The following is a 20,789-nucleotide window of genomic DNA, read 5'->3' as shown; positions in this document are numbered from 1 at the left end:
TGAGCCATAGTAACTCCAGTTAGAGTTTAACGGGAAATGGTTTCATGTGTGTGTCTGTGCGTGTCTGTGTGTTTGCTTTTCACAGTTACTCTCCAGCCTGGCCCTGGCCAAGAACAAGGCTAATGAAAACCAAACAATAGAAAGAATCATGAACATTTAAATCTTTATAGTTCCCCTGACTGCATCATGGTTTTGTAAGTCTATTATCTCGTTAGTTGCTTTCAGGACCCCCCTTGTGGGACCTTATAGCCAGGAATCACCGCCCACTTTTTCCAGGGGAAGGAGTTTAGGCTCCTGTGAAGGACCCGATCAGGGATATACAGCAAGGCAGTCCTGTGCTGGCCTGGGAATCAGATCTCCCAGATCTGAACTCAGCATTTCTAAAGGAAACGTCTGAGGTTCCTGTTTTAACAGGCGCAGCATAAACCCGCTAAAACTGTCCTAAGGATTCTCATCATCTCCGAGCACAGCTGAACGGATTTTGTCCACTCTTCTTACCCATGCCCAGTGTGAGATAAATTGCTCCATTCTTCCCACATCTGTAATTACTCTGATGGCTGTTAATTTCCTTCTCTTCCCTACTCGTTTATTTGTTTTCTTAAAAATCAGGAATTGGAGCTGGACAACCAAGTCCCGTCCAACCTACCTGCCCCCAGGGTGAACAGCAAAAGAACAAAGAAATAGGTGACATCAGGACACCACTGCAACCTGATTTCAGTAACTTGTTGCTTTCCAAAGGAACTCTTGATCCACCCCACCCTCTAATGAAATACTAAATTAAAATCGATTTCTCCGTTTCAGGAAATAACATTTCTCTCATTCCAAGTTCTCCAACCAGAAAGGAGAATCACCGGACAGCTCCTTGTTAAAACCCTGCATCCAACACATCACCGAGTCCTGCTGATTTTACCTTTGAAACACACCTCCAATTCATCCACCTCTCTATGCAAATAATCCTAATCTCTGGTTTGGATTTTAGCAATCACCCCATGTGGACTTTCTCACTCTTCTTCAATCTTTCTTTACAGAGCACCCAGAGCAATTATATATATATACACATACATACACACACACACATACACACACACATACACATTTGATTGGTATAGTCTTCTATTTCCTAATGAATAAATCCAAAGTAGAAAACGTGGGCCACAACCCCTTCATAATCTGGCCCCCGTTTAGCTCTCCAGTCTTATCTTCTATGTAGTCCCCCTTCACTTAGGGGAGAATTATACTCTTTAAAACCTCTTGTAATAATCATCTTTAGTTGGCCATTATATTTTTATTTGGGCTATAATTCAGTGCAGCCCTCCTACCCAATTATAAGATTGAGAATTACGGTGCCAGCAATGAGATCGATACTCTGTAGGGCTGCACTGCATAAATGAAGGAAGGAAGGAGGAAGGGAGGAAAGAATTTATCAGCAGCGCCTTGGGTCCATCATTTCACTGTTGTGCGTCCCATTTAGCAGAAGAGACACTGTCAGGACCCCCTTCTTTAAAGTTCAGCACGGCATCAGACTGACCCATAGACATTTTTAAGGTAAGTGATTCCAGGGGTGTTGGCGCCCAACAGGGGCGCTTCCCACTTTCCAACTCATGAAGATCCTTGGAAACTGTCAGCATTTCGATGGCTGCTGCTGACGCCGGAGATCTGTTGATTTTGCTAAATCCTTGTTTATCCTCATGTTCTCGGAACCGTATTTCATCCTGAGAGGTACTTGGCCTGAGGCTGGTGAGAGGGAGTGAGAGGTGGATGATGCCCAGCTTCCAGAAATAGAGCGAGATAGTGCTGGCTATCTACCCCGCTAGCTTGGGCTAGGAACAGAGGTCTCCACTCTGGGCTTGGAAACAGCTCTCACTCCTGAGGCTGCTCGTCTGCCCTGGTCACCAGGACCTCAAACTACAGGCTACACCACTGTGGGCAGGCGTGAAAGAAGACCCGGCTCCGGAGGAGGTCTGCTCTGGAGGATGCATTTCAGCAACAGGTTACTGACAACCACGCTGGTCTGACAAGGTCCAGCCTTCATCAACCTCTTCCTCCTTATCTACTTCAGTGTTCGAAAAACAAATGAAAAAATGTGTTCTCTTTTGTGTGTATTCTATTGCTTCTTGGAAACAAGAAAAGCTAGTTTGGACACCTATTTTCTCCATCCATCAAGATACCTGCCACCTCAGCCTTTGCCCGTTATCGCAGTAATGATTGCGCTCTACAGTTTGCCAGGCACACCCTTGGGAGGTCAGGCAAGGAGATGTAAAACTCGACACCAGCATCTAGTAACTGGGGGACCTTAAGTGAGTGCTACCTCTTGGAGGTTCAGCTTCCCCACCTACAAAGAGGGCGTACTGATGCCTACACTTCCTTGGTAGGCTTATAAAAGATACTGAACATATATGGCATATTTACAACATGGCAGATATTACTAGTAATGGGTGCGATCAGCATATGTGAGGGTGGTTAGCACAAAAACTAAATTGAGTCTCCACCAAGGGTAGAAACCAGGTCTTTATTACTACCTATTTTGTGTTCAGAATGTGGCATATTTCCTAGCACAGAAAGCATACTAAATTAACATTTGGTATACATATCGATGTATGCAAGATGACTCAGAGTAACTTCTTCATAAATGACGGCACCCTCTGGACTACCTGTTTCCCTCTAGATTCTAATAACATTGTTGGATACTCAAGAAGGCTAACATGAAAATCCCCATTTACCAGATGGCAAAACTGAGGTGTACAGAGGTTGATGACCAGACATAACTTAAAGATGTGACTAGCAAGCCACAGAAAAGGCAATGTAAATAGCTAGTAGTAATATTTGAAAGCTGCTCACTCAAGATGTTCCATCACAAGAACATCAATGAGAAGTCATATTTTACCTAACACACGATCAAACGGCCAAAGACAAAGCACTTTCATTTTGTCAAGTTCTAGTGATGATGTGGAACCCTGCTGTTGAGATGGGAACTGGTTCACTCTCTCAGAATCCATTAATGAAAAGTGCTTCTATTTTGTGACCCAGCAGTTCCATCTCTCAGCATCAATCTGGAGAAATGGTCACATGTGCCCATAAGGAGGTTTATAGAAGAGTGCTCATGCAGCATTTGTTTAAAATAGAAAAATGTGTGAAATAACCTAATTGGCCAGTATTCGGGGTACAGCTATTCCTACTACAGAATACTATGCAGCAGTTAAAAAGAATGGAGTAGATTTAAGAACCATAGTGATCCATAGCCCAGATTACTACATTCCATCCCCTTCAAAACTTGTTTTGCAACCGAACATGCACTTCTGCTGTGAAGCACAGTATGTTGGTTCATTCATCATTCATTCATTTATTCATTCATTCATTCATTTATCAATGTTTGCTGAGCAGCCATTTGGTTTCAACCATTCGTACTGTGGTAATTTTCTCCAATGCTGAACTCTTATCCACCCTTCAGGTTTCAGCTTAGACATCACTTCTTCCAAGAAATCCTTACCTACCTCAAGTTGTGTTAGATACCCTTCCTATGTTTCCCTACAGCCCCCTTCCTCACACCAGAGAACTCTTCATGTTGCAGTATAATCACCTGATTCCTCACCTGTTTCCCCCTTTAAACTCTGTGCTCATAATGCCAGAGATCAGGACTCTATTCCTAGTTCTATGGTAATAGACACCCAGTAAATATTTGCTGAATGAACTGATGATGGATGGATGGGCAAATGAAGAGATAAATAATGAGAATGAGCCACTATTCACTTGTGGGGACAGAGCCAGGAGTGCAGTTTCCAGCTTCTCACCCTCATGTGGAAAGGTGCTGGCTCAGGTAGTAAATGGCCATCAACTGTGATTGGATGGCCATCAGCTGTGGCTAGTTGGCCATCAGCTGTAACCAGTGAGCCATTGGCCACTGATATAACTGCCACGGCTATGGAGGGAAGTGGAGGAGAGTGAAGGTGAGTCGAGGAGAGTTGGTCGGTTGGCAGCAAAGCAGACAGCAGGTTGCTCATCGTGTAAACCCAGCCTCCAGTGAGACCATAGTGGTATGACTTCCCTACCTATGGCTCCGTGGGTGTTCCTTTTTGGCCTCACGATGTCCTGCGTTCTTATGTGGGCAGCGGGAGCAGAGGCCCCGCAGGAGACCCCGCGTGACATCACTGTTCCTGGTTTGCCTTATACCTCACTTTAAGCCAAATTAAAAAAGGAGGGGGTCGGGAATCTTATGTCATGTGGGGACTCAGCTCCCGCTCCCTGCATAAGAACGCAGGATATGGTGAGACCAGAAAGGAACATCTATGGAGCCATGGATAGGGGGTTCATACCACTATAGTCTCACCGACGGCTGGGTTGGAGACAGAGGAAGCAGGCTCCACACGATGTGCAATCCGCCGTCCGCTTCTCTGCCAACCAACCAACTCCTTGCTAGCTGCAATCCGCTTGCTAACTGCACTTGCTAGCCACAATTGGCCTTCTGCTTCTGTGCCAACCAACCCACCAATACCCCCACCCCCAGCATAGCCACGGCAGCTATACCAGTGGCCAATGGCTAACCAGTAACCGCTGATGGCCACCCAGCCACAGTGGACAGCCATCTGATTACAGCTGATGGCCATCTAATAACCGAGCCAGCACCTTTCCACCTGAGGCCGAGAGCCTAGAAACTGCTCTCTGGGACTCTGTTCCCACATCTTACTTTTGTGGAGTCCTTACTTAGAGAAATCCAAAGATTCCATGCAGACCCACACAGCACAATGTGCAGTGCAGAAGCAAATTAAGCTGACAGTCAACTTCAGAAACAAGCTTCCCTGCTCTTTTCCCCAGCCAGACCCATAAAGAACCGGCTGTGTAACTTGTGTTGCTGGGCTCCGATACAGGGTCAGTTCCTTGACTGTGTACTAGGGGCCTATGACCAGCAACCTGTCTTCTACTTGCTGTATCTTGAATGTTAGCCGGCTTGGAGGCATGTCTGAGCTTTAAAATCCTGCCTTTACATTACTGCAGCACGCGGTATTGTGGTGTTGTGGTTGGGAAGGTGGAATTTGGAATTAGACCTAGGTTTTACACCTGGCTCTGCCATTACCAGCTGTAGCAGGTTGGCTGAGTAAATTTTCTGAGCTCTAGCTCCATCTCTGAGCTTCGCTAGCCTCGGAAATACTAGTAAGACACTTAACGCAGAGTAAGTATTCAGTAAATGGTGATTATTGTTATTATTATTAATTATTGTTATTATCATCATCATCAAGATTGTTGTCCACACACTGCACATTTCACTAGGGCATTCACGTTGGGTATTGATTATTATAGACAATCTCTTCTGAGTCCCTTTTACTATGAAAAAGTGAATGAGTCATCTCTCACCTGAGAACAATGTCCATCCGCGTACAATTGCTTAACATGTATTTCAGATAGGGAAATTGAAGTCTAAATAAGTGACGCAATGTGTCTTAATGCCACATGGTGAGTTAGTAGCAGAGTCAGCATGGATCCCCTTATCCACTGCTTGTGTCAGTTCTCATTCAATGAAGGGGTCCACTTAAGGAAGACGCTCCACATTGCTTTCTTGTCCTGGCCAAAAGTAATCAGTCTACTGGAAGCATCCCTGGGTAAGCACAGAAGCCTCTCCCTTCACCAATGCCATACCTTGGGACACTATCTCCAGTATAGATAACAGAAAGAATAAATATTTTTGCTGAGAGAAAAAAATGAAGACAAAGGTCAAAGGGGATCATGTAATGGGTTGAGTCAGGGAAGGAAAAAATGCTTTTTTTCCCTCTCTCCTCTTTTTCTCCAAAACAGTCTTTATATAGAACTTGTATTAGAGCCAATTTATTTGATATGGAAAAAATGTGAAAGCAGCAAAATACACACACGCACACACACACACACACACAGAGAAAGAGAGAGAAAGAGAGAGAAAGAGAGAGAGAGAGAGAGAGAGAGAGAGAGGGATATATTTGTGTTGGAGTTCAGAACTTGAAATACTAAGAGATAAAGGAGTTGAAATGATAGGTTGACTTGGAATGATGTTTTTCTTTGTTCAGAGTCTCAGAGAACATTTGGGTCAGGAAGCCCAGCCCACCCCAAGTCTCCAATAAATCCTTGGGACTCAAGAAAGACAAAGAAGAAGGCCAAGCAATGCCTCCATTTAGCCCTTGTGCTTGTCACACAGTAGGGACTAAAATATTTGTTGAGTGAATGAAAGAACAAATGTTGCACAAAGGCGTGGACCTATGGTGGTTTGGGAAGCAAAACTGGCATAGAAGCAGGCATTTTTACTAAGTACTTAAGGTCTTCAGCACTGAAGTGTGAGTGTCTACAGGAAAGGGCCTGGGTCTGAGTCATCCCTCTAATCTCCGCTTCCCATTACAGACTCTGGCTCACAGAGCGTTCTCAATACATATTTGTAAATTGAATGAGTAGCTGTGTGAGTGAAAGAGACCTTGCGGATTCCCAGGCCTTTGAGATCATTTAGAACAGTGGCTATTAAACTTTAGCCAGCATCAGAGTCATCTGGAAAAGCCCTGTACTCAAAGAGTTTCTGATTCAGTCATCTGGGCTGGGGCCTACGAAACTGGCCTTTCTACATATCCATTGATGTGGAGGCTGCTGGCCAGGAGCCACACTTTGGGAACCTGATTTAGTGCAGTGTTTCTTCAACTTAGTTGTCCATTATAATGAGATTTTACAAGTCCCATAGCCAGACCTTATCCTTACCAATTATGTCAATAACTGGGAGGGGAGGGAAGGGTTCTGAGGGTAGGCAAATGAGATACAGGCATTTTAAAAATGTCCCAAGTTTTCCTGTTATGCAACCGAGTTTGAGAACTAGTAATCTACTACAACCTCCTTTGGTGGCGGAGGCCTCTGCAGACCAGAAAGGGTAAGTCACTAGCCTAAGGTCGTAGAGTAAGTTAGTGACTTAGCTGAAAGTAGAACTCAGGTGTTTGTACGTCTTCAGTTTCATTCCCACCATGCCACACTCATCAACCCATGTCAGCTCTTACAGGCTCATAACTTGGGGGGGTGGGGGAAGCGGTGTTTAAGCTGAGGTTTTAAGATATCTATTATTTATTATCTCCATTGTTTCATACTGAAATTTTAAGTGGATGCATATTTATAGGACTTTACTATTCTGGACAAGTTAGGAGATGGGAGAGATGGGATCATGGAATATTTTCAAGGCAGGACGATTCTTTAACAAACACAAACCGAGTGCTCCCTCTGAGCTCTTAAACAGGTGTTCTTCATCTCGGAGTCAATGAATGGGCAAGGGTTTGCTTATGATGTGCACATTAATTGCTGGCATGTAAAAGGAAGTGCTGGTAAAGTGTTTGAAAGTGGTTCTGTCTCTTCAAAAGATTGAAAGTTTCCTCCAGGACTTGGTTTCTATTACTGATTGGCTTAGTAAATAGTCTCAAATAGACAGAGCGGAGAGATTGTGTCTTCTGTCATCTTAGAATCAAAGAAAGAGCCACAAAAGGCCCATAGAAACGACTGACTTCAACATCTTCCTCATACAGAAGACGAAATTGAGGCTCAAAGAGATTGACTGATTTATGTAATGTTAGTAAGTGGACTGGCTGGAAGTAGACACAGGCGTCCGACTCCTGAGCTATTGTTCTTTCCAATACTCAAAGTATTCCCTACCAATGTCCACTATACAGAGTCCTACTCAACAAATGTTTGGTGATTGATTTTATAGGCTCTTGGTACCCAGATTTGATGGCTAAGGCTCCCTCATTTCTTAGGTTAAAGCAGAATTTGGAATCACATTGTTAACTGAATACTGGTGAAGTACACTGGCTTCGTAGACAAGATGGAATTCCAATCCTGATCTCACCACATCCTAACTGTGTGATCTCGGACACGTGACTTCACGTCTTGAAGCTGCTATTTCCTTCTCTATGAAATGATAAGGATAATAGGGCTGTGGATGTAGAAAGGATGACACAAGAAAAACATGCAAAGACCTTAGCCCATTGTCTGGCATAGAGGAAAAGCACTAATGACTTCATTATAATGTGGCTTCCCTTATAAAACATAAATCCTGAGCATGTTTGAGGAAGGTGTAATAGATAAAGGTGGCTTGAGAATTGAATGTCAAGGACAAATACTATGTCATGTAAAAGCGTTAAGTGTCCAGGAGAATTATGGAGACCTAGAGCTGCAAGGACCCTTAAGGATCAAATGTGTTTCACAAAAGAAAACAAGGACCATGAATGGTGATGTTCACCTTCCAAAAAAGTTCTCATGCAAATACCCAGGAACATGGCCAATTCCCAGCCGACTTGCTATAATTTCACCTTTTCACCCACTAAAATAGCAATCCGAATGCATGAATCTTCTTCTTTAATTTAACATAAAAAAGAAATCATTAGCAAACTTCAATTCTTCCACTTTCATTAGTAATAAACGACTTCCTTACTGCTACTTTCATCCAACTGTTGGGAAAACTAAGTTTTCGGAAGGTTGAAACGCTTAGAGTCACACGATAGAGCTGCCACCATAATTCAAGTCTCCTGCTTCCATGTCCATCGCTTTCCCCACCAAACCAACTCTGCCTTGTTAAGACAATTCTATACCCAATGCCAAGCTATAAATCCCTAGAAGTGAGTCTGGCTGTGATGAACCTTCTTCCAGTCCAGGTGTCTCTGACCCTCCTTTTATCCCTCCATAGCCCACCTACTTGGTCCTCTCCCTATCTAGAAAATGCACTTACATGTCCGTGAATCTTCTATGGAGATGTAGGATGGAGGCCACGTCCACCTGCAGAGGAGGGTCCCGGACCACTTTGTACTGCAGGGGCTTACACTCTAGGCAGAGCGGGCTGTCTGCAATGGAGGTCAACATGGCAGCATCAATCTCCAGGTGCTCATCCAATGTGTAGATCTGAATGCCATACACCTCCTCACCCACATCCCGGAGTTTAATGGTCAGTGGAACATCGCAGAAGACATTCTGAGGGCCCAGGGAGATGTTCTTCCCGCTGGCAGTCAACAATTTGATGTCATTGACAGCCCCACTAGAGTCCCAGTCAGTGGAGACAAAGGTCACCCAGATCGTCAGAGACTCAGGGACCAAAGGGTAGCGGAATTCCAGTTCAAGGTAGCAGCCTTGTGGCTCAGGACAGGCTGGAGGGACCGTGTGTGGGTTGACAGCTGAATTTGGGCTCCACGTACGGACACTGGACTTACAGGGCTGTTCAACATCTGGATGACCTATGGAGAAGAGATGAGGATATGAGTTCCTGAAAGACCTTCAGTCTGGTCCTCAGAGTTTCCTGCAGACCTTAGGAGAGGTTGGTCTGACTAGAAGTCAGACAGAGGTGAAAAAGAAAGAGAAGAACGCGCAGTGTTTTGGTGAACCTTCTGTATGTACAGCAGCCAGCTCACCCCCACCACTGTAATACAGATCTTGAATGAATCACCAGCCATTTGGTCAAAACTATATTCAAGTAAGCGTCTTACTATTGAGTGAATGCCCACACCTTCCCTCCTCATCTTCCACTTGTAGGCTTTGTGCCTAGGATGGAAAACAGAAGAGGACAAGTATTTGTCAAACGCCTACTACGTCCCACAAACTTGTTTGTCACTTGCAAGGACTCATTTCAGAGGTGAGGGAATGTGGAGCGAAATGACCAAGGTCTCACAGCTTTAAGTATAAAAGGTCAGCATTAGGACTCTACTTTGTCTCGTCCGGAAGTTCACAGTCTGTTTTCACTGTCGGATGCCACTAAAATAAATTAGAATCCCTGTGGCATTGCCTTTGCTGCATGCACCCTGTTTGGAATGACAGACTGTCGGAAACCTTCAGCAACGAGGAGGTAAGCACGGATAGCTTCTGCCCCTTGGCCTGAGGATTCTAGGAGGAAACTGTCTAGAACAATGAATGACAGAGCTGGAAGGCAGCCCTGGAGCCATCTTATCTCTCCTCCTCCCCTTCTCTACATGAGATCATTTCATACCACTGAGCTTTTTCGTGCTCTGTCCCATCTGCCTCAGGAGAGGGAGGGTTGGGTGAAGAGAGGGGAGAAGGAAGGAGGGATTCTTCTACTCTTTCCTCAAGGAGAAAATGCCTCATCCCTACTGATCTCAGACTGCAGTGACTTCCGAATGTTTCTCTGCTGAGCTCATTAGTCCTACTAGACCCTCAGAGAGCTCTCCTTTGCACTGCTGAGAACAGGAATCAGGACTCAGTATAGTGATTGACTCTAATTTGTCGAAGGGATCGATCAAGAGCTACAGATCAGCTGGTGAGGGTATGATGGAGGATTTCAAGTTGTCCCGTTTGCCACATTTTTTTTTTTCCTTTAGCATCCGTGGTTGGTAGAGGGTGGGGATGCTGGGTGTTTCAAAAGCAAAAAGGAAAAATCAGTCTTTGTCTGAAAGGCTTTGTGGTGCTGTTACAGTATAACAGGAATCACCTCCCCACATTATGAAAACTAGAAAGTCATTTTGGGTGGAAAAGCTATTCCAGCGAAGGCTGTAAATGCCTCCAATCTCCTTGTATGTACCCAGACAAGGGACAAGAGAGAAAACACCAAATGGAGCTGGAGAAGAGAAAAAAGAGAAGGAAGAGGGGGACAAGGAAAATTCACAAAGACCTTTTAAGACATAACGCATCAGAACAAGGAGAGACAGGTATACCTACAAGACGCCCTCCACCCGTCCTTGACTAGGTGCATTCATAACTTGCAGCACATGTTGGTTAGAATCAATCAGTAATTTAAGTCAAAGGCGCCAACCAGTAAGACTCCACACCTAGAAGGAAGCCTTTCTTGCCATCTACTCTCCATACCACTGAGTTCCTGATTCTCTTGACTTTGTGGGTTGTTGGCATACTTCCTCATTCAGTAAGCTTTACTGAACATAGCATTTTCATATGTATGAAGCACATTCTGTAGCCATTACTTAATTCATCTGAGTGTCACCAAAATCTGGCAGGATCCTTATCATTTTTGTAGTTCTGTTTCCCTCCATACCTATAGCCTTTGCTTAATACAGTGCCCGGTCCAAAGACAGTGAACACCGTGAATGCTCAGTAAATACGTGTTAAACGAAGAATCTTCTATCTTGTTAGTATAAAGTTAAAACAAGAAGTTAATGCTCCATGGAACACTGGAGCCTGCTGCATTATGGTGAGTGCCAGGCAGACATGCCACCCCCTCCACGGGCTTTCTCCTGGAATTGGCAAGCAATAGAGCAATCGTTCTCCCTTCCTTGGAGAAAACGACTGTCAGTGGTGGGAAGCCACAGGAGAGCAAAGATGACAAATCTGTTTGGCTTCTGCTTTCTCCCTGGTTTCTTGTTAATCAACAGAGGGACCAAATGCTTTCCAAAGGACAGGAAGGTGAGCCTGGTCAAGTAAGTAAACAGAAATAGAAATCTTAGCAAGGTCTGTGCTTGTCTGGTTATCAGAGACAAACTTTTAGATGTAAAAAAGAGCCTGAAGGGTTCCTAAGTCTACCCCATCACCAAAGCAACGATCCCTTTAATAACAACAGGCTTCATGACTTGACCATCCTCTGTATGCCAGGTACTACGCCCAGCATGTTGCATGGCTCAGCTCTTTTCATCCTGGCAATACGTTTATGATGCAGGTCTTATGAAACTCATTTGAAGGAAGAGGAAACGGAGACTCGGATGGTTAAGTAATTAATTCCCTGATGGGGAATAGAATATTATGTGATACTGTTGGTCCAGGCAGTGTGCCAGGTTTTGAAGCCATGAAAGTTGGGTAAAAATATCAGCTATGCAGCTTCTCATTGTGTCACCTACTGTACTATTACCTCACAAGGTTGCTGTCAAACTCAAATGGTATAAGCTATTTAATAGATGCTCACACATATATTAGCTCTGTTCTGAAAAGTAAGGAGGAATTAAAAAGAAAGACCTCGGGAAGAGGAGGCATTCCGAACCAAAAGAACATCTGAGAGAGGATGTGAGTTAAGATGACAACAGTTTCAGGCGGCTGGTTATCTCGGTGGGTTAGAGCGTGGTGCTCTTAACAACAAGGTTGCCCGTTTGATTCTCCCCGTGAGCCACTGTGAGCTGCGCCCTCCACAACTAGTCGATTGAAACAACTACTTGACTTGGAGCTGATGGGTCCTGGAAAATCAAACACTTGAAATACATAAAAGTTAAAAAAAAATGACTATGGTTGTAAGTGCAATGTGAGAACAACAAGTGATGAGTGTGGCAAACTACGTAGAACCCACATTATGAAGGGTCTTGTATGTCATGTTAAGGGAACTGAACTTTCTATTGAGAGAGATCGGGAGCAAGCGAAAGTTGTCTTTTAGGAAAACAAAACCAAAACACTCTTGAGAGACACTGATACTATCCATCCATTCATCCCTCTTTCCATCCATCCATTCAAAGAATAATTATTGAGTCCCTGGTTTGTATCCAGAGCTGAGCTAGTCACCGAGAAAACAGGTTTGTAAATGTGTGATCTCTGCCCTGGGGGAGCTTCTAGGCTAGTGAACCCAGTTAGGAGATGGCTATACTAATGCAGACAGAACTGTGGCTTAGAGCAAGGGACCATCAGAGGAGAGGAGGAAAAATCAGAGTCTCTAAGGAGAAAAATGGACACAGCTAGGAAATTGATTCAATGCGTGTTGTGAGGCAGGGAGCAAGTCTGAAAATAGAAAAGAGAGGATTGAAGAAAGGAAGGGACGGAAGGAGGGAAAAAGAAAAGTGCAAAAGTACAGTTACTTCATTATTAATACAGATCCTTTTATATATATGGTGACTAAACGAGAAGTTACATGTTTATATAAGCTGTCAGCTAGCAATGAGGCCATATAAGTGTATAAAATGTATTTATACATACTTACGCGGATTTAACTTTACATTTATGAAGATCTATACAGACATTATTATACATCTCTCTATACACACATATATATATGTGTATACACACACACACACACAGACACACACACACACACACAAAAGAAACCAGTTAGTGCCGTATGTTAATCTCTAATGGAAAACCCAACACTTAAAATGTATTATATGCTTGCACAAGTCATCTTAATGGGGATTTGAGTCATTCAGATCTCGCTATGTAATTACTGGGCTGCATAGGTATCATGGTATTGAATACCCCGGGAAAAAATTATCTATGAAATATAGTTTTTGCTAAGGAGATTGGAAAACAGGGTTTCTTTTGATTACCTCCACTTTCTATGTACAAAGACAAGAATTTCTGTGACTGCACTTACTTGAAGTTTAGGGAATGGAGTTAATGAAACATAGTGGATACTCAATAAATATTTTAAATGTTAAATGAAGAATCTCCTGTTTGTTAACCTTTTCATTGTGTTAACTGATTTCAGGTTTGTTCTCCAAAATGTGTGAAAACATCCACAGAAAACAACTACAGTATATGTATTTTTAAGTAAATACAGTTAAACTGCTACATTATATTAAAATAAATGATTACTTTAAAGCATAAAAATTTTCTATTGTTATTCATTCTTTTTTTTTTTACTTTTTAAAAAATTTATTGGGGTGACAATTGTTAGTAAAGTTACATAGATTTCAGGTGTATAATTCTGTATTACATCATCTATAAATCCCATTGTGTGTTCACCACCCAGAGTCAGTTCTCCTTCCATCACCATCTATTTGATCCCCCTTTACCCTCATCTCTCACCCCCCACCCCCTTACCCTCTGGTAACCACTAAACTATTGTCTGTGTCTATGAGTTTTTGTTTCTCATTTGTTTGTCTTGTTCTTTTGTTGTTTTTGGTTTATATACCACATATCAGTGAAATCATAGGGTTCTCTGCTTTTTCTGTCTGACTCATTTCGCTTAGCATTATACTCTCAAGACCCATCCATGTTGTGACATCCATTTGTGACATCCATGTTGTCACAAATGTTCCTATATCGTCTTTTCTTACTGCCGAATGGTATTCCATTGTGTGTATATACCACAACTTCTTTATCCATTCATCTATCGTTATTCATTCTTGAAAGACACAAAAATATAGAAAAAATATACATCTGCTTTCCTAAACGTCCTTTCTGAAACACTGAGCTCATGGGGTAAAGTCGAAAGCACAGTGAGAGGCATGGAAATATCATTTGACTATAGACAAGAGTGACAGTGAAAAAGTTAACACGGAGTTAACAGACAGAAGTTACAACTCCACGGAATATTAGAGCTGGAAAGGACATTCCTTCTGTGGATTAGATGCTATCTTCAGAGAACCCAAGTGACTCACTGACCAACACAGAGCACACTGACGGCCAGCCTGGAACCAAGATCCAGTCCTCTTTACCCCCCACCCCCACCCCCATGCTCTTTCCCCAACCCCAAAGATACGTCTGGCATCGCTCATGGATTTGGGAGTTTTATGTTAGTTTGGGAAGTCCAAAAACTTAAACACGCAAAGATAAATAGGATGAAAATGAGTTGAGAAATAAATTGCCGAGTTTGGCTCATGGAAAAGTTTATTTCTTCAAGGATATTAAAAAGGGTCTGAGCCAAACGGATCACAGAGCCTGTAATAGGATGCCCTAAAAAAAGAACAGTGTCTTTTCCTGGCCTGCATGTACTAAATTTACATATCCTGAAGGAAAACCCCGGCTGCTGGGGTTCCTTGGAGGCCTGAGTCAGCTCAGGGAGACAGGGGGCTCTGCACTTCCAGCTGCACTCATTTCGACATATCATGTTTGAAGAGGGTCAGGGATAGACCAGGAACAGACTTAACCAATTGACAGTTGGGTTGGATGGAGGTGTGGGGAGATGTCTGGAAATTATTTCATTCACACAAATGGTAGGACAAACCAAGATGATTTTAGTCAGAGAAGTGTCAGGGGAGAGTCTTGCTGATTCTACATCCCAAATCTTCGCAATGTCATTGGCTTCTCTGCATTCTCACTACCCCCGACCTTATCCAGGCCACCACTATACCTCTCCTGGATTGTCGCAACAGCCAGGGTGCTGCTCCCTTTCCTCTAACATGCTCCTTTCCCACTTTCCACTCCACAGAGTAACCCAAGCATTTTTACAACATGCACATCTCACCATATCCCAGACACTTGCCAAGGCACAGGCCCTCAGTGTAAATCCAAACCACCTCATCTGGCCGTTATCTATGTCACCCAGTCCAACTTCTCTCCACTCCACACCTTGCTCATGCTCCAAATCCAGCTCTTCTAGCATTATTGTTTATGTGGGTTACCTGTATTAGTAGTTACAATATCGTAAATTAAAACCAAGAAACTTTAAAACACAAGAACACATAAGCATGTGTCCCATATGCTATCAGAGTAGTAATAACATCATATTCCATGTAGCTACCGGAAAGCTCTACTGCTCTCATGAGACAATTAAGAATGAAACAGGTAAACGATGTCATAGCATTATTATGGACAAAAGTTTTGACTGTGAGGATAACCTCACATGGCTCCAGGAACCTCCTAAGCCTCCAGATCACCAAGAAAACCACTGCTCTAAGCATACCTCTTTCACAGTTTCAAATGCACCTTGCTTGTGGGTGTGGTGACATTTCCCAGGAAGCCCGAGTCTCCAGCTCTGGGTGAAGTTCCATTCCTCTGGGTCCCCGAGTGCTCTGTACTTCTATGAGCACGGGCCTCCTCACGCCAAAGGGTGAGCGCCCCTTTACTGCTCTGCCTCCCCTAGCACGGTCAGCTCTGCCTTGCCCCTACACCCAGCACAGTGCTTGGCACACAGTTCCTGTGGTGGTCATAGGTGAGACTGGTGCACTCTAGTCTGCAAGCACACAGTGTTCAGTATGGGGCACACGCTTTCTTTTGTGAGAGCCCAACATGGGTTAAGTTTGGGTGGGAAAGTCATGATTACAGGTTTCAGGAAGAAGTTTCTAACACATGGGGCTAGGACAGAGAGGCCAAGGAAAGATATGAGCTGGTGCGAGAAGATTCTCCGTGAGGGAGGGCAGAAAGGGGAGGCCTGCCCTGGGTGGGAACGGGGGCTGGCTGACTCCCAGCATCCCTTCCAAGTCGGACGGCCTGTGATGCTGTCAGGAGGAAGGGAGGGCTTCTCCCAGACATCCCTCTCGCTTTGCATTCCAGATGGGCTTGTTTAGAGTTCCCGAGATTGACTCTCACTTTTATTTTAAGATACTTTAGAAGATGAAAAATAGTGTTGTCATGTTTTTCCCCATCACTTTTCTCTCTGATCCCTCCGCCTTGCTTTATTCTATCTTTGGCTTTTTCTTTTCAATCTGCTTTCGAGAAATACAGAGGAAAATGGAGGCGTTCTCACTGACCCTCGGTGAGGATTTGGATTCCGCTCCCTCTGATGGATGAGTGTCCCCACCCAGTGACTGTTGGCCTGGGCTGACCTGCATAGGAGCAAGAGGGACTGGGGCGGGGGTGGGGAGGGGTGTTCTAAGTGTAAATCTCTGGGGGCAAGAGAGGGCAAGACAGAAGACTGAGAAGAAAATATGGGGTCTCTCTCTGCTAGCCTGGCTTTAGAGACTATCGCTGAGCCCTAAAGCAGGAGACGTTCCAGAGGGAAACCGAATAGGCAATAGCCCATGAGATCCTCAAGGTTCCAAACAGCCTCGCTTCAGGGACACAGTGCGACAAAGCACCGGGGGAAAAGGCACTCTCTCAACTTCTATAGAACAGAGGATGTAGCAGTGAGGGTACAGTAAGGGGGAACAGAGACCACCGGCCGCTGGGAGAGTCCCCCGAGCAGGGGAGTCTGCTCATGGGTGGAACCCACAACAGTGGCAATCATGAGGTGTTTTCCTCAAGGTATTTCCTGCAGATAAATGGATCCCCGCAAAGAAGGGCACATGGCAGAAACTGAGAGGAAAAGTTATGACACATGTGAGAGTGCCCTGGGCATCCCCAGAAAAAACTGAAGGAGAATCAAAGACTACTGATGTCTTAAAGCTTCCAAATACGTGTATTGGTGTCTAAGGTGACCTTGTTTGTACCTACAGGCCGTCAGGGTCTGGAGGTGTATATGTATAAACAAACACACACATGCACTGTGTCTTTGTCAAGTGTGTGGCCTTGGGTACTTATTTAATATCTCAGTGCCTTTGCTTCCTGTACGTAAAGTGGGATGGCATACCTAGGACAGCGCACACGCTCAAAAGACATGTGCTGCATGAACGCATGTGTGAACACTTGTCTCGATGTTGGACAATGGGTACAAATCTCCAGCTTTAAGATGAATAAGTTCTGAGGTTCTAATCTGCGGCATGCTGACTATCATTAACAACCTTGTATTGTTGCTAAGAGTAGCTCTTACATGTTCTCACCTCCCCCCCCCAAAAAAAATGGTAATTCTGTGAGGTGATGGATGAGTTAACTGACCTGACCATGGTAATTACTTTGTAATATCTCCGTGGATCAAATCATCAGGCTGTATACCTTACATTTCCACAATGTGATACGTCCACTATATCTCAATAAAGCTGGAAAACAAGGACGGACATTTTTATATTTTAACAATGCTGGCCTCGCAGAGCACACTTAAGATCAAATGAGAGGGTACGTGGAAGAGACCACTGAAATCTCCTCTGCTGCATTGACAGACTTGTTCTTTGCACATCCAACCGGTAAAAGGGCTTCCAGACTGGCTTACCTTCTGCTTCCCGGGGACTCCAGTGCCCAGATGGGCCGCAAGGCATGGGGGAGGAGGCGTTGAAGGCGTACTGCACCAGGATTCTCCCTTCCAGGCAAAGATCACATGCTGATCCCAATTCTCTAGGAGGCCAAGGAAAGCAGAAAGAAGCACCGACTTAGGAACAGTTGAATGAGCCTCTGACTCGAGGAAGCCAAAGGCAAGAGAGTGGAGGACCCAACTATTGTATGCTATCCCCTTTTCTCCCTATCCATGCCAAAGCTTCCAGAATATGAAATCCCTAATGGAAATCCCTCCCCATCGCCCAGCAAGGACCCTGTTTGGGCCTAAGTGGCTTCTGTTTTGATGGTGGATATACTCCTTTAACTTGAAGCAACACAGAATCAACAGGCCAAAGACTTACTCGCTACCTGCATAATTTTAATTTCATCAGCTATCCAACACTCTATAGAGAATTTGATGTGTGTTTGTGAGAAAACTCTTTGGCCCCATTTGACCTCAACGTTGATTCTTTTACTCACATTTATCAGGTACCTGCCACGTACCAGGCACTATCCTGTGTCCTAGGTATTAACCAGGAAAAAGGCATGGCTTCGTTCCATCTGAAAAATGAGTGGGCTGAACTAGATGATGCCTAAAGAAGCTTCCAGTCCTGACATCCGGCAGATGGAGAAGACACTCCTTGATGTAACAGTCAAAAGCAGTTTCTTCACCATGCCATCTAATTCCTTTTAGAAGCTTTCCAAGGGGCAAGCCAATCCCTCAAAGGGACCAGTCCGAGAAGTCAAATAGTACAGGGGCTTCCCCTACCATCTAGTGTCTTTTGTATGTGGATTCAATCTCCCTTTAGCCACCAAAGACTCTGGGATTCTACTTGTTCTCCAGACTTGGCATATGTTTAGTAGGCAGTTGCCAGGAGAGGAGGGAGATGGGCCCTATCCTCACCAGTGTGGACCCCAAACTGCAAATCTGAGTGACCTCTGCAGAAAGACTGCAAAGGGTAGAAAGATGTCAAGAAATGTGCGAGCCTAACCCATTATTTCTCAAGATGCAATGATCCTGCCAACACCTCATTCATCATTCCTAGAAGAAGCTCCGTCCTTTGACTATCTGCAGTGACATAATGGAAGAGCTCTAGCTCAAGCCTTAGGGTTTTCTTTTCACAGGGAAGCTCTGTAGCCCTGGATTACATGGTAAGGGAGAGCATGCTTCAAGTATCACAGTCTGCTGGTACTTCCCCATGCCTCCTCCACACAGCTGCCAGGGAGCTCATCCCCAGACCCAAATCTGAGCAAGTCATGCCCCTGCTTATCTGGTGGTCAACATGTATACTTGGATAGATGGATTGATGGATGGATGGATGGATGGATGGATGGATGGATGGATGGATGGATGGATAAATACCAGTCACTCAGAAATGTTGCTAAGACTCGTGACTAACCTAGTCTGGACCCTCAAATTTCAGATTTTACATCCTCAGTTTTAATATTGTAAATACGAAAGAAACCATACCTAGCTAGAAATGTTGCAAGCACACTAATATTCAGTGATAGGAGAATGATGAAATAACCTAAGGTTACTCTGCCCAATGGAGTAATAAGCAGTTAATACAAAAATATTTATGAAGATTATGAAATTTAATGGAAAATGTGTAAACCGCTATGGTAAGGGAAAAAGTCATAGTCAGAACTAAATTTACAGCAGCTTATCAATGCTGTTCAAATAACGTTAATGTGACAAAATATTATTGGCAGTAATTTATGGGTGGTGGAACATAGGAGGATCCCGCACCCCTATTTTTATTCCTCCTGGTTTTCTGAATTTTCTATGTGTTTTTGAATGTGTATGAATTACTCTTGGACTAGCAATAATAACTAATCATATAATATATTCATAGGCAAGGAAAGAGGAATGGAAAGAGGGACTTCCTCGGCACCACTCTGGACGGCAGAGTTCCAGTACAATGACAACAATCCATGCGTAGCAATTCTGAGTCACATGAATGGCTTTAGGATGAGATTACAAATGTCCTGGGATGGAATCAGGAACCACACTGACTTTAAGGGCCAGTGAGTCTTTCTTTCTATTTCTTTAGATGCTTCTGTGTGTGTGTGGAGTGTACTTCACTGAGTTCTTGACACATTCTAGGTTCCCAATAAATCTTTGGTGAGTGAATAAACCATCAACCACCTGACAGTAAATAGGTCTTGTTTGCACAGAGCTCCACAAAGTGTATTCCCTCATATTCAGTCACTGATTTACACGTTCACTCAACATTTCATCTATTCATTCACTGGATAGTCATTGAACAGCCTATGGTTGCTAGTGCAGTACAAGTATACTAGACATTGATCATCCAAGGATGAGTATATTTGACGTGATGGTCCCATTTTACAGATTAGGAAACTGAGGTTCACAGGTACAAAGTAATCATCCTAAGGCCATAGCTTGGTAAGTCATACAGTAAATCTGGGCTTTCACAAAATCAGGCAGTGTCCTACACATCTAGGGAGTGTATATATGTGTTTCTTACCTTTGGCATTTATTTTATTTTCATGGGGACCTGTATCTACACAATCAGACACACAGGCAAACACACACATACGCACATGCCACACTCACACACACACACTGAAATCAGAGAAATACAGCATAATGCTGAAAGAGCTCCTCTTTCTTATCCAGTATCCTGAGAGTCAGTGCTTAAGTCCCAAGTCTATGCTGCCCAATATGGCGGCCATCCGTTACATGTGGCTATTTAAATTTAACTTAATTAAAATTAAATAAATTTAGAAACCTAGTTCCTCAGTCACACTCGTCACATTTCAAGTGCTCCACAGCCACAGTTGGCTAATGGCTACCACATCGGATAGTGCAGAGAGAGAACATTTCCATTATTGCAGAAAGTCCTAACGGACAGTGATTCTCTAAGTCATCTACTATATATAATGCATTAACTTCTCTTCTATGAATCTAGAATGGTGTTAGTATCATTGTGGTACACGGTGTATGTACCACACTTGGGAGAATTAAGACAATCGTTATTCAAGTAGCTTTCTGTGGTCTGAGATTTGGGGGAAGAACCTCGGTTGAGAAAGGTTAGAACCCTTTGGTTTCCGTATCAGAACACAGACTGAGGAAGAGGGAAGAGGTGAGGTCTCAAAGATTTCAGATCCAGGTCTCTTGGTTCCCAGTCCAG

The 20,789-nt window shown here is 43.9% G+C and overlaps 1 protein-coding gene across 1 annotated transcript in view; it reads right to left on the bottom strand.

The window, feature by feature from the left end:
• The window catches only part of PAPPA (pappalysin 1), a gene marked incomplete at its 5' end in the record, with an annotated part of 228,179 nt that overhangs the window by 140,474 nt on the left and 66,916 nt on the right, over positions 1–20,789 (bottom strand). Inside the window, 2 exons of the mRNA XM_081066643.1 lie at positions 8,708–9,206; positions 17,591–17,712. Coding sequence (XP_080922769.1) covers positions 8,708–9,206; positions 17,591–17,712 — 621 coding nt within the window. The remainder of the gene's footprint in view (positions 1–8,707; positions 9,207–17,590; positions 17,713–20,789) is intronic.

This window comes from Rhinolophus hipposideros (genome assembly GCF_964194185.1).
Source record: "Rhinolophus hipposideros genome assembly, chromosome: 11".
In the NCBI taxonomy this organism is placed as follows: domain Eukaryota; kingdom Metazoa; phylum Chordata; class Mammalia; order Chiroptera; family Rhinolophidae; genus Rhinolophus; species Rhinolophus hipposideros.
This window is presented reverse-complemented; position numbering and strand designations above follow the sequence as displayed.